The sequence below is a fragment of the Rosa rugosa genome, chromosome 5 (genome assembly GCF_958449725.1).
Source record: "Rosa rugosa chromosome 5, drRosRugo1.1, whole genome shotgun sequence".
Lineage (NCBI taxonomy): Eukaryota > Viridiplantae > Streptophyta > Magnoliopsida > Rosales > Rosaceae > Rosa > Rosa rugosa.
Genome location: NC_084824.1, coordinates 9,654,057 through 9,669,474, shown reverse-complemented (window position 1 = coordinate 9,669,474; position 15,418 = coordinate 9,654,057). Strand labels below are relative to the sequence as shown.

General features: G+C 36.6%; 1 protein-coding gene and 1 long non-coding RNA gene across 23 annotated transcripts; one reads left to right on the top strand and one right to left on the bottom strand.

Annotated features, from left to right (window-relative positions):
• Positions 1-24: 24 nt before the first annotated feature.
• On the bottom strand, positions 25-5,767 carry LOC133712838 (uncharacterized). 3 transcript variants are annotated; one of them, XM_062138958.1, is made up of 16 exons: positions 5,516-5,767; positions 4,464-5,348; positions 4,054-4,230; positions 3,812-3,936; positions 3,593-3,728; positions 3,225-3,374; positions 3,083-3,142; positions 2,721-2,816; positions 2,588-2,647; positions 2,342-2,416; positions 2,190-2,243; positions 1,922-2,023; positions 1,218-1,814; positions 959-1,081; positions 478-582; positions 25-288 (listed from the first exon to the last, which is right to left on the bottom strand). In XM_062138958.1, exons 2-16 carry the CDS (start codon positions 4,866-4,868, stop codon positions 139-141), a joined length of 2,415 nt encoding a protein of 804 aa, XP_061994942.1. In that variant the 5' UTR covers positions 4,869-5,348; positions 5,516-5,767; the 3' UTR covers positions 25-138. The 3 variants fall into 3 exon arrangements, with proteins under 3 accessions (XP_061994942.1, XP_061994940.1, XP_061994943.1); XM_062138956.1 differs by having other exon boundaries at positions 4,464-5,282; XM_062138959.1 differs by having other exon boundaries at positions 4,464-5,274.
• A 181-nt stretch (positions 5,768-5,948) lies between these two features.
• Positions 5,949-13,556, top strand: LOC133708282 (uncharacterized). Of its 20 annotated transcripts, none has more exons than XR_009845721.1 (12): positions 5,949-6,490; positions 7,762-8,490; positions 8,598-8,661; positions 9,746-9,821; positions 9,972-10,032; positions 10,653-10,701; positions 11,121-11,240; positions 11,933-12,075; positions 12,216-12,344; positions 12,439-12,492; positions 12,600-12,728; positions 12,824-13,556. It is a non-coding gene; the product is annotated as an uncharacterized LOC133708282 (long non-coding RNA). The 20 variants fall into 20 exon arrangements; XR_009845725.1 differs by adding an exon at positions 10,295-10,403 and having other exon boundaries at positions 8,598-9,821; XR_009845715.1 differs by lacking the exon at positions 8,598-8,661 and having other exon boundaries at positions 7,762-8,220; positions 8,364-8,490; positions 9,217-10,032.
• The last annotated feature ends 1,862 nt before the right edge of the window (positions 13,557-15,418 follow it).

The window sequence follows — 15,418 nt, the reverse complement described above, 5'->3', positions numbered from 1 at the left end:
AGGGCAAATCCCAACAAACGATCAAGCCGCAGAGAAGTCTTCATCTCAAATGTAAAATGTACTTCTAACAAAATAAGTAGTAAAATTTACTTGAACCAAAACAGAAGTAGGACAAAAAGAAAATTGGATTTTTCTGGATCATTTCCATGCTTTCTTCCCTCGGAAATTTTTGCCAGAAAGCTGCTGCTTTTTGCGTTTTGCCACTCGAGATTTAGCTACCTTTGCCCTCTTTGCAACAAGTGGCATAGCCTTCTTATGTTCCTTCTGCTTATTGCTCAGGCCTCCCGACTGCAAAATTTATCAACATGTTGAAAGAAAATCAAGCTCACATCCTTATAGGCGCCCTAGTGGTTATTCACTTATTAATGGGTGCATAGCCATAGTAGGATCCAGGAACTAAATGGCAAAGTTCAAAGCCATGAAGATGCTTGTAGAACTCTAAAACATGATAACTTCAAAGAATCGCAGTAAATATACCTTCTTCTGTTTTACAGCAGCTCTAGCCATGTAAACTCTATCCTCCCTCCCTGCTTTCACTAATGCCAGCTTCTCCTCCTTGGTCATTCTTCTTTTTACATGGACCTACACAGTGGACGTTCAATTGGGTCAATGAAAGTAAACAGCGGTACAAATAATTTCATTGCTAGCAGGAAAGGTAAAGGTATACGCAAAGCAAATGATACAAATATATAAAAAAACAGCATGAATTTGAATACTAGGAAATTTAGAATTTGATCCTGTCATATTTTACTACTTACAGTCTGATAAAATTGCTAATTCTTAGAAACATATTCTCACTCTCCCTACTCAAAACAATCCAGCACATTTACAAAAGTTGTCCAATTTATTATATCTATTTCAGATGAATTATTTCTTAATGCAAATGCAGATTCCTCTAAAGCCAACATGTAGATAAAACTGAAAGTATACGATACCAGTATAATGATATAAAACTTACTTCAAGCTTAGCAGGATCTATTCGCTTAATGCTTAATTCATCAGAAGTGGGAATCTTGAATGCTGTTGACTTCGCATCTGAGCTCTTTTTCAACAACCCCTGCTGAGCCAATCGCTGCTTTGCCTAACAAAGGAAACATCAAACAGTAAACAACATAATATATTGCTAGCTGACAAGAGATGATAATGTTTTGAGTGCAGAACAAAACATTGATGTTCTCCACATCCTAAAGTTACAGCCTGCCTTATTCTTGACATACCTTTAATTCCTTAATCCTCCGGAAGTCCTCATTAGAAAGAAAACCATCTGTCGAGTCTGATGGAGCAGGACCCATATTTTCTTTGGCTAATCTCTTCAAAGTCCTAAGACTTGCTTCAGCATCATTAAGTTGTGTATCAAAATCAGCAAATTTCCTCTTTTTTGCTATGTTTTCTTTTACTCCAGATCCACCATCTTTGGCATCATTATTGTCAAATTCTTCCTCCTCATCCTCTGTATTCTCTTCCTCATCCTCATCTTCATCCTCCGCTTCCACCTCATCCTCATCACCACTCACATCACTGTCATTCTCATCTATCTCATCACCATCTTCAGATATCATGTTGTCATCTTCACTTCCACTCTCAGTGTTGGTTATTTGCAAGCCTTCATCATCACTGGAAGCTACCATCTCATCAGTGCCCCTTACTGAAGGTTCATCATCATCATCACTCTCCCCATTGTCATCATCATGTTTTAGTAAATCAAGACCAGGAACATTTCTAAGTACATTGACTTCTCCATACGCTTTTGGCCTTGCCTTTGAGTCAACATGTTGGCGACCACGATCCTTCTTAATCAGCAGCGAGGGGTTAAGCTGCATGTACATACACTAAATAGTCAGTCTTCTATGCAACCATGGTTCATGGAAAGGCATGACTAGCAATCACTAGCTCATGCATAAAGAGGAAAAGGAGAAGGGACCTCTCTGAACAAGCCAATAAGTGAACGGGCTGCTACTGACACTGCTTTTGTATGTGATTTCTTATATAATGCAAGATCTTGCAGCAAATCTTCTGTCATCAACTAGTTGCAGGAAACAAATTATAATTCAGAAAGCCTTGCATCATGCATCAAGTAGAAATAAGAATGACTGAATATGGTATTACCCATGATTAATAGCATTAGATTAGCAACCTCAACTGAAATACAGATAATACCAGAACCAAAATTTATATAAATAGGTCATTACCAAAGGCATTCGTAAACAAATTTCCCTTGTTGTATTCAGTCCAACAGCTATGGCCTGCCAAAAGAAAGTGATCACATATTTAGACAGGGGACTTGCGAAGGGCAAAAAAAAAAAAAAAAGAAAGAAAGAAGATAGCACTTATGAAGTAAAACCTCTGGCTGTGCACGATCATCTATAAATTTGTTCACTACTTGTTTGAAAAGTGGTTCAACTGCATCAGGAGGAACCTGCTCATAAGCAAGTACACGAAGTTAAATTGAGTCGACTGACTAACAAGTAATTTAAATAATGCTTGATTTCCAATAGAAGTGGGACTTAAGTTAATGAAGGGACAGGAAAAAAAAAAAAAAAAAAAACTTCTACTGAGGTCCAATCAAATATAGGAGTAGCTAACTCACCATATCATGGCAGGCCTGGACTGCTGCAGCGAGTAATTCAGTGACACCATTTTGATGAGGCTGCGAAACTAATAAAGTCACAATTTGATTATCAAGAGAAAAAGACATTCATTGAATAGGTCAGATAACATACCGTAATGTAGTTGATAAAATAAGGATAAAAGTTCAACAGAACCAAGCGATGAAGCCCAATAGTTCGAGCAACTACTTTCAACATCATCATTTTGACCTTCAGTAAACATAAGATAATAGTCAAAACAAATGAGAAATGCACTTTCCAGTGTCAGTGTTACAACAAACTACATAACTGTATAGAAAGAAAAGAAACACAGAATTGTTATACAACAAAGTGGTTTGTAATTGAATCTCTTCTTTACAGGTATTGTTGAAATATGATAGTGTTCCAATAATGGTGAGCAATAACTTTCTCTACAAGTGAAGCATGTCTGTGTACTTTTTGAATTCTACAAATGTAAAACATCAATAGTTATTTACCTCAAAGCGTTCAACTCTTGTACTATTTTGAAGACGGGAGAATAGCTTCTCAGCAAATTCCTGTGGAGAATGAGATCTTAAATATCCTTAATAAATCACAGAAAGAAGACAAGCAAGATGTAGATAATAAAAATAGACAAACCTGTGGATCTCTCAAATGATTAAGTGGCGTATGATAATTTGAAGTACTTTTTTCTGATGTTACGCGTTGCTGTTTTTTCAGGCTACGAATGGCACGCTGCAGTTTTGCTTTCTTTTTCTTCTTGCTAGCAAGTGTACCCTTATGGTGCGCCTGAAAGAAGTTTCATTTTTAGTTTTGTAAAAAAAATTACCATTTGCAAGAAATAATGAAATTCATCCTATTTACCTAGAAAAGATGGGATACTGTAGTATACATATTTATCAACAAGCATGTGGTAAATGTACAAGCATCAAAGTAAAACGCTTGAAGTATCATTTACCATGATACAAACTAGCTAGAACAATGCTCATTAATAGAGTAAAACTGACCTTATATATATCCTCTCTATTAATGGCTAGATGAGATTTAATAGGAGTGTCCTCATCACTACTTGACGCATCACTATCATCCTCCTCCTCAATCTTCTCGTAATCAAGCAGAAATGAGAGACAAGCAATCATTATCCTGAGACATTCAAACAAAAAATGTTATCGCTTAAACCCCATGATTGGAAATGACACGGAAAATAACAAAAGAGCAATGAGCACCTCGACGATGGATGAAAACATGCAGAGCAGATTGCGTTTGCTGTATTTTCATCAAACCACACCTTTCTCCGGTGAAGCTCACGTAGAGTGATAAGTGCTCTCTTTGCTTTTGTTTCATCCTCTAGCTACAAAACAAAAAGAACACAAACATTCACCAATTCAAGCACTCAATCCCCTGAATTTTTAACAATCACATGGCAGCAGCTTGTGAACGTCCAGAAAGAAAATGCATTATCACACACCTGTAGCATCCGAAACAAGACATTCTGAAGCACCCGATTCTTAGCTTCATTCTTATGCTTCATATTCATTCGCTTTATGCTATGTATGACATGATTGTATGCCAGGGTCTTTAAAGCCTTATCGCCATAAGTCTGTATCTCCATGAACAAACCTAGATTGTCTGCAATATCCACCATCTAGAAGACCCACCAAAAAGCACACACATTATAATCAAAACCAAAAATTAGTCTACCAAGCAACTTAATTCTTATACTCCAAAACTTGGTCAGCAATCAAAACCCAGTTCATAATAAAGTTCCAACCTTTCTACACATTGAATAACACCCTTTAATTCCAATACTCCACATTCATTGAAATCGAAAAAAAAAAATGAATAAATAACACCATTCAATTCTGATAAAGTTCATACCTTTCTGTTCATAAGAAGAATGAGAGCTTGAGCAACATGCAATCTGAGACCAGAGGGAAGCGTTCGGGCGGAGGAGTGGAGAAACTCGGAGAGCTGTGAGGGGAATTGGGCCAATTGGGCCGGGTAAAAGGGGGTGACGTGGGCGAGAAACAATGCCCGGTCGGCGAGGTCCTTGGCGACGGTGGGGTCGCTGCCGCCGCTGCCGGTGACGGACTTGAATCCGAGATCGGCTTGCTGCTTGAAGAGCTCCAGCGACGACTTGAATTGGTTGTACACAAGGAGGAGCTCCGTCTCGTAGCCTTCCGGGTCGCACTTCATCTTGGATTGAAGTGTCGGCAGGCTCATCTTCTCGGAGCTCCGACCCGAGGCCGAGAGTGGCTCCGGCGTCATGCAGTGGGAACTCATTTTTTTGGGGTTTTAGTATTGGCGCCTCCTAAAATCTGATAAACCCTATACAAGTTTTATAGGTTTTGTTGCAGGAGGAAGTGACCCACTTTATGGGCCAAGCCCACGGTCCGGCCCACAATCTTGATCAGCAAGAGAAAATTAAACTAGGGCTGGGCTCGGTTCGGTACCGGAGTCGCAGGCCCAATACCACCTACCGTACCGGACTAGTTTGGTACGTCAAATGGACGACCATTACCGGCCATAAAAGTCGGTATACCGAGAGAGACTCGGTTGGTTGGTTGGGCCTCCAACCGAGTTTATAATTGGGCCAAAATTCTCCTATGACCACTGCCTCTCCAATGCTCCGAATCATCAACGTTTGCTCCAATGCTCTGAAGGTTTTGCTCCAGCGTAGCCGTAAAGCCTTGATTCCTTGAATGCAAGAGACGAATTAAATAAAAAGAGAACAAATTGGAACAATTTGCCTAAACAAAAAATCTGTAAATAAATGAAATTACAAAGTCAACAAAAGGCAATTAACAGCAGCAACATGCCAAGATATGGCAAAAGCATTAGAATCGAATCAGGCCCCTCAACTCAACAATCCAAGAGCTTCTAACTAAAATTGAAAACAAAAATAAGTAAATAACCAAGGTAGTACTCACCAACAGTAGGGAATGAATCGAGTAGATTGATGTGAAATGAAATCGAATGGTTTGATTCTTTGAAGGAACAGATGAAAGAAGCAATAGACTTTTTTTGATGAAATGCGTGAATCTGGGTGCCAGCCAGCCAAGTTTGATTCTTTCAAGGAACAGATGAAAACCGTCCTTGCAGTCAAACAGTGCTAGCTCTAGGGGCTTAATCACAGGGTTTGGATATCAGAACAAGATGGATTGCTTGCTGAGAGAGTTTGAGAGAGAGAGTGAGGGAAATTATTATTATTTATACATCCTATATCTAAAGCTCGGTGCACTGTTCATGAAAAATGAAGTGTCCCTTTTGCCCTTTCTGTCTCCGTCAATTACAAGTTTGCCATTCTTCTATACGGTTCTTACGCGACCCTTTTTTTTTTTCTTTTTTTTTAAAGTGTGACGATGGTGTTTTCCAATAGAAAGCAATTACAACATAATCTCATCATCAACAGTAGAAGAAGAAGGCGAAGCAGTTTCTTGCTGATTTTTTTTTTGTTTTTGTTCCCACCTCAATCGGAAGATTGAGAATTTTGAGAGCATTGTTTCCCAGATTTCTATGTTTTTTCGTTTTGGTTGGGGTTTTGTTGTTCTCTTCTGAGTCAGGTTATTGATTGTGGGTTTCGGAAATTGGGAATTCGGTTTTATTGTGTTGGGTTTGATTAGCTTTTACAGTTAGAGTTACTGAATTGGGGTTTTCTTGGGTGATTGAATTTGATTGTGTAATTTCAGGGTTTTGATTCCGAGTTTGTTGAAAGTTAAATTCAGTTAGTCGCGTTTATGCTTAATTGAAGAGTTGGCTAATATGATTAATTGAATTGAAGTTTTGTAATATCGTAGTTTCCTGTCCAGGTTTTTGATTTTGATGGTAGATCGTTGAGCTAAGAGAAAGAAGACGAGAGATTGAAAATTTTGGTTGAACAGGTTGCTGGGTTTTCAAAGAGCTAGGTACTATCCCTACAAGGTCAAATTTGCACAGTTGGTACTATCCACTACTGATTCATTAATCCCTACTTTGGCTTTTCAATTCATTGTCTATATTTTGTATTCTTCCATTTTAGTTGTCTATCTTCTTTGTGCATCGCATAATGTATCCTAACAGCAAATACATAATAGTAGCTACTTTTGCCATTCTTAATGTATAATTGCAGAATCTGCTGGCAGTTGATTCTTTAATCCAAATGTATCAAAGCATATTGATTGTTGATTTTCTTGCAATGCAACCTGCTAACATCACAGTGTTGCATAAGATTAACAATAATCTCTATTAAATTTAATTATAATCTAACTTATCTCTAAATTGACCAGACTAATTCTTTTACATAGTGAGAGGAGTATCTGATTTAGCTTTTCGTTGCATGGAAATTTCAGTTTCAGATTATACAATTAGTTGTTTACAGTTTCTATCCCATTGAGAGAGTTTTAGATTTGAGATTGAAGATTATATGTGCACTAACCCCTAATAAAAAAAGATTAGTGATCTTTGGGGAGAATAAAGGCAAAGATCTTATCTTTTAAAATACTTTATCAAATGAAATGGATAGATACATGGGTAGATAGGTACTGCAAATTATTTTACTTATTATTTTCATTTGATATGATAATTCAAATGATTGTTGGTGATTAGTCCATGTTGAATTTCCGTGTGACTTTGAAGGTCAAGATTTTCTCAACTCTAAATATTTAGTGTTCAAAAAGATAGAATTTGGTTTTATTGTTTTGGACTTTGGTTGATTTTTTTTCAGTTTAGGTTACTTAAAAAAGGAAGATATTTCTGTAATTTTGGTTATAGTTTGAGTTTAGTTTGAATGTTTTGAATTTGCATCTAATTATAAGTTTTTACATCCTCATCTCTGATGTAATATAGTTACTAAATTCTTTGTCTCCTTATTGGTATGTACATGATTTTAGGCGTGGCACTAGCATAAGTATATATATAATTATCATTGTTGTGAACTCAGTGCTTTTGGTGTTTATTGATGATACTTGCATATTGTGATTATTATTATCAGGGATAAATATCTAAAATTTAAATTAGATTATATATTTGAATGCAGGGATAAATAACTTTTACACTACTGTTCACACAATAAGTCTACAATGTTTGCCTCATTACATTTTCTCAATTCTGCTTCCACAAATTATACAAATATATACTTCAAATTTTCATCATATGCATCTGATCTTTACAACTGACCACTTCTATTAAATATTTACAGGTCTTCATTACATGTTTACTGTCCTCAATTGGAGCTGCACTGCCTTCAATTTTTGTGCAACCAAACCAAACCATCTATACCATACATTACAACACCAATAATATTGTCATCATGTACGAAAACAATCACAATACCAAATCCGCAGCAAGGCGCGGACAAATCTTCCTATACATATACTAAAGCCCCTAGAGCTAGCACTGTTCATAGCACTGTTTGACTTCAAGGACGGTTTTGCCCCTTTTTTTCCGGTAATTTACGACTTGCCATTGTAGATCTGTATTTTTCTAAAGGGCGGTTGCAGTTTTTTTTTTTTTTTTTGCGCGATGGAAGAGTTGTGGTCAGACCAAAAACAAAACGAAGAAAAAGAAAAGAAGTGATTGTCATGTTTGAGCAGAAAGCGAGAGAAGGGTATCTGGTTTTGTTTTGATAAGATTGACTTTGTAGCTTGAGTGGGTGCAGGTTCGTAAGTTTTCTCCTTTCTGCTGCTCTATTGCGTTTGTTAGTTTTTGTGTGATTTGTTTGGCTTTTGATTGGGTCTTTTGTTGTCGGCGGTTTTGAATTTTTATGGGTTTTTGATTGGGTCTTTTGCTGTGAGGAAGAAGAAGACCTGCGCTAGCTGCTATATCCTTTCAGTATATAGGCGAATCGAGCTTCATCTTCGCTGTTCTGTGTGATCAAATTTTGCCATCGACGTCAACGATCGTGAAAGCTTGGTGGGATTTCAATTAGGTACCAACAACACACTCTTAACTGATTTTCTTGAATTGGTTTTTTTTGTTTTGTTTCAGTTTTGTAGCTATTATAATCGATGTTGTTTCCTTTTGTTTTGTATTCAGTGCTTTGCGTTTTGAGTGGTTCGAGTTTATGACGGGAAGATTGGGTTGAAAACAAATAGAATAGGTGTGGTATTTGATTGTAGTTATTTTTGTTTAATTGATTAGCTGAAAATTGTCTTTGATTCCTACTTCCGAATATGTGTGATCATCTGTTGGCCATAAAGATCCAATCTTGCCTTGCGTGTTTTGATGACTTGATAGGTTTTGTTTCTCCTAATTAATTTGAGTCATTATATATGACTTTGACTAACATGGGAAATGGGCAAGAGAAAATTAAACTACTCCCATCTCAAAATCTCATCTCCATAGATTTGATCTATCTTTGGCAATGGTGCTTATTCTTTATAACACATATGTCAGTAGCCAAAAGAAGCATTGGCTTTGAGGTCTTGAATAGAATTTCATTCATAGTTGAAGGGTTCTGGGTTGAATAGAATTTCATTCATAGCTGAAGGGACGTTCTGTTACAGTAACATATAGTAATTGTCTTTCTCCTTTCTTTTTATAATCAATCGATCATCGAGTAGACAAGTATGTATCATGTACTGCAAGCGATATTTCATGGTGTTTGAAAGAAAAATAATGTAAACCCTATTCATGGTGTTTGAGCCAAATTCAGATGTGAAGAAAGTATGAGTTTTAAAATTGAAGCTGAAGCAGCAGAGGATAAGGGGTCAAGGCACATCTCTACTACAATAAAGGGAGGCGCCAGATTTGGTGTCAAAGCTTCACCAAATTTTTGAACTCCCATAATTACCCATGATTTAAAGAACAGTTCAACTTAAGTGAAAATTATCAATAAGGGATAGCAATGTAAAATACAAAAACATAAATAAGAAAATAAATACGGAATCATTGAGGAAAACAGAAATTGCCGGCAGTTAGCACGATCTGCTCGAAGAACGACTGGCGGGGCGCACGATTGGAGACGGAAGGCGGACGTGGGAAATGATTGGAGTGGATATGGCTTCCTTATTATTCACCCCACTCTCAATTTACGGTTCATATAAAAGGAGAAGGGAAAGAGGAGCAGAGCAAAATCAAACCCAGAAAGAGGAAAAAATTAGAATCAAATCGGAGACTTTCAGATTTCGTGTTCCATTGATTTGTCATTGATTTGGGTGTCCTATTTCCATTGATGTGGGCAGAGCGGATTCTTAATCAAACCCAAAAGGCAGAATAATAGGTATCAACTCGAGCGACAGTGTTGCGGATTCAGTAGAGGTCAGCCTTGATAATTGTTTCCAGATTTTGAATTTCATTTATTTGGGTTTTCGTTTTCGATTGAAGTTCCATGTGTTAATTATTACATTGGGTAATTTCAAAGAGTGGGTGATTGCCAAATGCTGCTTCGCTTTCTTTCAATTTTTGCAGGTAAATGTATGGGAGATTTCGGAACATTGTGAAAGTTGGTGTCGGCTAATATTAGTTGCAGGTAGTGTTTCTGTATCCTATGTTCTTTTATCTTCAATCACCCAATTTGTATGCATTTCTTCTGCCAAATTAGGACCTAACATGTATAAGCAGTAAACTCTTTTCCACTTGCTTTGAATCATGCTTTTAAGGCCTCTCTGTATGATGTTATTATTACACTAGGAAGAGTGGGAATTGGTTGTCTTTCTACTTTAATATTGTTTCATTTTAGACTAGCTAAAAGGATAGGAGAGGGTATAATGCTGCTCCATTACTTTGAACAGTGGAGCCACCAAGGTTTTAGTAAGGCCATTCTGCAGTGGTTAATTATAACTCAAACAGAGGAACAAAATTAAAATCAAAATCGACTCAGTTTTGGCGAATTACCTAAAGGTGAGACTACCTAATTGTGACAGGGTATTTTGGGGTTAAGTTTCCATTGATTTGGTTTTTGATTTTTTGGTTTTGGTTTTCTTTCAAATTTTCTTTTGGTTTTCTCAGGGTTATGCTGTTTTAATTTCGTCAATTTTCACGGAGTACTCCATACTGCTATTCAATTGTTTCTCAAGGATTTGGAGCTTTCAGTATTTTGTGTAAGATAGGTGATAATGATCTACGGTGACATTTACTTCATTTGTTTAGGTACCTGTAAAGTATTTGATTGGACTTGAAAGGAAAAGCGCAAGACCAGGTATGTTAAATTGTTTCCTTGTCAACTGTGTTCAATATTTCATCAGTCCTTACTTTTTCTGTTGGATTTCATTGTTACCTAAAGGAGTTTATGTGCAAGTTTATAAACAAAGTGCCCATCTGATGTAGCTATAGCAGCAAAGCTCTTCTAGGCAATGATTTGTGTCCGTATGGTTATAGGAAGTCATAGTACTCTAATACCAATAGAAATTGTTTGCTGTCTGGCTATAGAATTGGTCTAGGTGAAACCTGATTAAACTTTCAAGGCATTTTTTTAATTTCGTCAATTTATCTTGAGTTTCTCCTTTCTCATTTTTCAGCTGATTCTAATGTATTAATGAAAGATTGTAGCTAATTTTTTTCTTTTCTTCTTATCAAAGTTTACTATTGCTGTCTCTTGATTTTCTGATCTGTTGGCAGTCTTCTTGGTTCGTCTTTCTTGGAGCATGTTAAGGAGATATTGGAACCTGATACTTTTATTGCTGCAGCGCCTTGGGTGTACTACCCAATAATTGAAAAGTATTCAATATATTTGACATAGTAAGTTTCTCCCTTGCTTCATTTATAGTTATTCTAGAATCACATCTCCCCCCTCATCAAGCTCCCAGGCTACGAAATCTGTTGATAATATCTCATTTTTGATATTTTGAATTATTTATTGGTAGGATGTTTATTTATCTGTTATGGAAGTTTACGTATATCATTGTTTTCTTACCCCATAATGTTTGTTCACTACTGACTTGCCAAGGGAGAAAAATGCTGTAACTCAAGGAAAATAGGACTTCATTTTTGATGCCTATGCCTATGGATTTTGCATTGTCATTGCTATGTCCGGGTTTATGTAAAATGATAAAATTATTGATTCAGATTACTCCTTTTTTGCCGTTGAGTTTCTTTGGCTCTCATTGCTTCAGTTTCTGATTAATCAAGTTTTTTTTTCCTTTCTTAAAAATAGATAATTAATTTTTCATTATTAGTGTTTCTTTTAGTGAATGCCATGTATCATACGATTTGAGCTCCTTAGGTTGATAGTTATACATATCAGTCAACAGCGCTTTGGTTGAGATAATAGTTCAGTTTCTAATACCAAAGTTCATCATCTGCTTTGTATCCAATAAAGTTTTCATGCTTAATATATATCATACTCATTCAAGATCTCTTTAAGCTAAATTTAAGCGCAGCATTTTAACTGGTTTGTTGTCGCACGTGACTCAGATCTTCTATTGTAACAGGCTCTTCAGCGCTTCCAAACCGAGCATGGAAAAGGGTTTCCAACTCATTTCTCCCAGATAGGGGCTCCTGACTTCTATACCATTCAAAGGCCGACAAGGTTGGAAAAAGCGTCATTTTTTTATCACTGCTCTGAACAAGACAGGTCTGATGGTTTGAATTCATTGTATCAAATCCACTTCCTACTCGCATTATGCTCTTTATGATCTTCGCTCATGATTCAATTGCCATGTATTTGGCTATTGAACCTCAAAGTTTATGTTTTCATGTGATCAATCAATGCAGCAAGCTTCAAGGACGCTATAAACACAGACATGCCAAAATACTGCAACCATCAAGTAAAGATGCGGCCTCAAGTAAGGCCTTGATTAGAATTTGATCTAATTCAAACTCGCCGTATTTGATTCCTTATTGGTAAGGATTTCGAGTGCAACTCTAACCCAAACTACATGGATTTTTTTTTTTTTTTTTTTTGGAATTTTAATTAATGGCTGAAGTGGTTTTCCAGATTGTTATGGGACAAGTTTCTTCATCACGCTCTCAGCCATCGAATGATGGCCAGGTAGATTAGCATTGTACTTTTCTTCCTTTCATAGATAGAATATAACAACTTATAGAACCTTTTTTTTGTGACGATTATGTTTTGAACTTAACATAGTTACTATATAGGAACCATCCCGTGTTCATGCACCCAATGCAGAAAGGCAAAGTACAAATACCTCTCAAGGAGAGAGGAGACAATCAGTGATTTCTTCAGAAGCTATTTTATCGCAGTCTCACCCACTGGATGAAGATCAGGTTAATTTGCATGATACATTGTTTCGTTTGTTACATGTAAACAATTGATGGAAACCTTCTCTAATTTTTTTTTTTTAAATCAATTTTCTATACAGGGACACACCCGTCTTCGTATACTAGATGCAGAAAGACAACGTAGAACTAATTATCAAAGAGAGAAGCGACAGTCATTGAATTCTTCACAACGAGCAGAAAGTTTAGCCCGAAGACGTGCTAATTACCACTTACGGCGACAGTCGCGAAATACAAGTGTGGAGAACAGAAGTATGACAAATCAACTAGAAGCAATGGCTGGTAACTTACTACAATGAGTCATCTAAAAGACAAACATCTTCAACCTTTTGTATAACTATTTGGAACAGATTGCTTTCTTATTTTGGTGGCCCACATGTAAATGTTCTTATATATATATATATATATATATATATATATACACCTGTGCTAAAATGGTCGATAAAAGCACCGAGTGTAATGTTTTATTTTTTATTTTTAAGAAATAATTTTGTTATGTTGACAACACGTTGCCAAGTGTGTTAGAAGAGAGTGGTGGTTTAATCAAGACTCCAAACCAAGACCCTTGGAGTTCTAGAATGGTATTTTTTTTTTTTTGCTACAAACTATGACATGATGTTGATTGTAGCTTTATGTCATGTTGTACATATCGACATCTTTCCTTTAACCTGTAGCTTCATAGCAGGGATTTGGGATTTTAGGAGCTGATGAAATGCTTAGTTTGTACCTGTATTAATGCAAGATGAATATTGGTTGCTGGTGTTATTTCAAAAAAGAATTACATGTGAATTTCAAAGGCTTATGAGGTTATTGAAAGTTTCTCCTCCTCAACTGTTAACTCCTTACAAACGTGGTCGTAAATTTCACTTTGTCAGTCCATTTAAGTAATGTTGTACGTCTGAAACAAATTGTAGGTACCCCCTGCAGAGGGAGAAAAGAGTAGTTGACATCACTAATCTGCTATAACATTGGTTGTCAGTCCAATGTTATAGCAGATAAGGCTGAAGGTTAACCTTATCTGCTATTTGCAATATCAAACCCAGAGAAAAAGAGTATGGGGTAAGAATTAGCAATATCAAACCCAGAGAAAAAGAGTATGGGGTTAAGAATTAAGTAAGAGTTAGGTAATATGCAGCACAGAAATTATATTGCACTCATAAGTAACATTTCAAACAAGTGTGACAAGAGAGGAAGAACAATACGCACGCGTGAGCGCGGCCCTTCCGCACGCGCATTCACGCGTGAGCGCGGCCCTTCCGCACGCGCAATGCGCGTGCAGGAAGGCTAGTCATGATAATTGGTTTTGTTTATTATGCTCACTGTTTAGGTCTGATGTAGTATTGTGAATGAAGTATTGTTGGGAGGTGTTTCGTAAAGTTTCGAAATTTGAATGTTCAGGTGTGCAGATTTTGCAATTCATGATGAGCATGGAGGTTGATTAGCTGCAGAATATGCTAAGAAGGATTTGCATACATGTGAGTTGGTTTGTTTACTCGGTTTGATTTCATGTATATACTAGGCAGTTAACAGCTTATATTGAAATAATCATGATTTGATGAAAATTAATAGGTAGTAAGATTTGATTTGAGTAGTAAGTCTCATGCAGGAATGATGTAACTGTCTTCCGCATGCACATTAGTAGATAACGGATCAATTTTCTTGATATCTTACTTACTGCATTCCTGCAATCTGTTCGAGTCTAATTGGATTCTGTGGTGCTGCAGTTGATTGAGAAAGCAGCCCAGAAAGCCATTCTGCATGGTACAAATTTATCATGCAATTCTGCAACTTTGCAAGATGCGTCTTTTTATTCTATACTTCATATATTTTGGATTGCTTCTTAGTAGGTGAATGTATTTGAGTTTTGATTACAGGGGCTATGGCTGGTTGCTTCTTATGAATTAGCAAGCCCTAAAGCATTTTTTAGTGGATAAATAAGTGGATGGTGCACTTCAGCAACTCATGTAATTGTCTCTCTAATTTCCAACTTTGGCACCTCACTTTATAAACTTTTGGTAACAAGTCAAATAATTCTCTATATGTTTCTATATATTACCAGCTTCAACATTTTTCGATAGCTTCTGCAATGACCATAAAATTCCTACAAGATCTAAAGAGATTGGAAGCAGTTCTATATGTTTCAAGAGTACATCAACACAATTAGTGATCAGTAATAGTTCTGTATCAATGTTCACACCTCACAGGATTGTAGTTACAGTTGCCACTGATTTTGGAGTGAAACCTACTTTTGCTCTTTGGGTTTAACATAAACATACTACTACGCCTACTATGTAACATTAAAAGATCAATTGTATTACAACTTTAGCTATCATATAACAATGATTCCCGCAGCAAAGCGCGGGCTTACTTTCTAGTGAAATCGATTTCGATTGTGTTTCTGATTCCTTTAGGGTTTGTTAATCTAACGGTTCTGATTTAATGTCACATAAAACTATTGATAGTCAATGGCTGGGATTGATAAATATAAGAAAATTATAAATAAATATATATTATATCAAATATATGGTACGGTACGGTATACCGTCTTTCTCCAAAAATCAATACCAATACCGTACTGTGTACTCCTTCTCGGTTCGGTACTACCGTACTAATACTTCGGTTACCGAAAATGTTGGTTACCGATCACTTTGGTTCGGCTCGGATGTGGTTGGTTGGTT

Bases quoted from the DNA above. Each gene is read 5' to 3' on its own strand.
- LOC133712838 (XM_062138958.1), bottom strand. From the start codon at position 4,868: ATGAGTTCCCACTGCATGACGCCGGAGCCACTCTCGGCCTCGGGTCGG. The intron at 2,024-2,189 runs GTAATGACCTAT...TCCTGCAACTAG, and splicing joins TTTGTTTACGAATGCCTTTG to TTGATGACAGAAGATTTGCT. The intron at 583-958 runs GTAAGTTTTATA...TCCACTGTGTAG, and splicing joins TAGATCCTGCTAAGCTTGAA to GTCCATGTAAAAAGAAGAAT.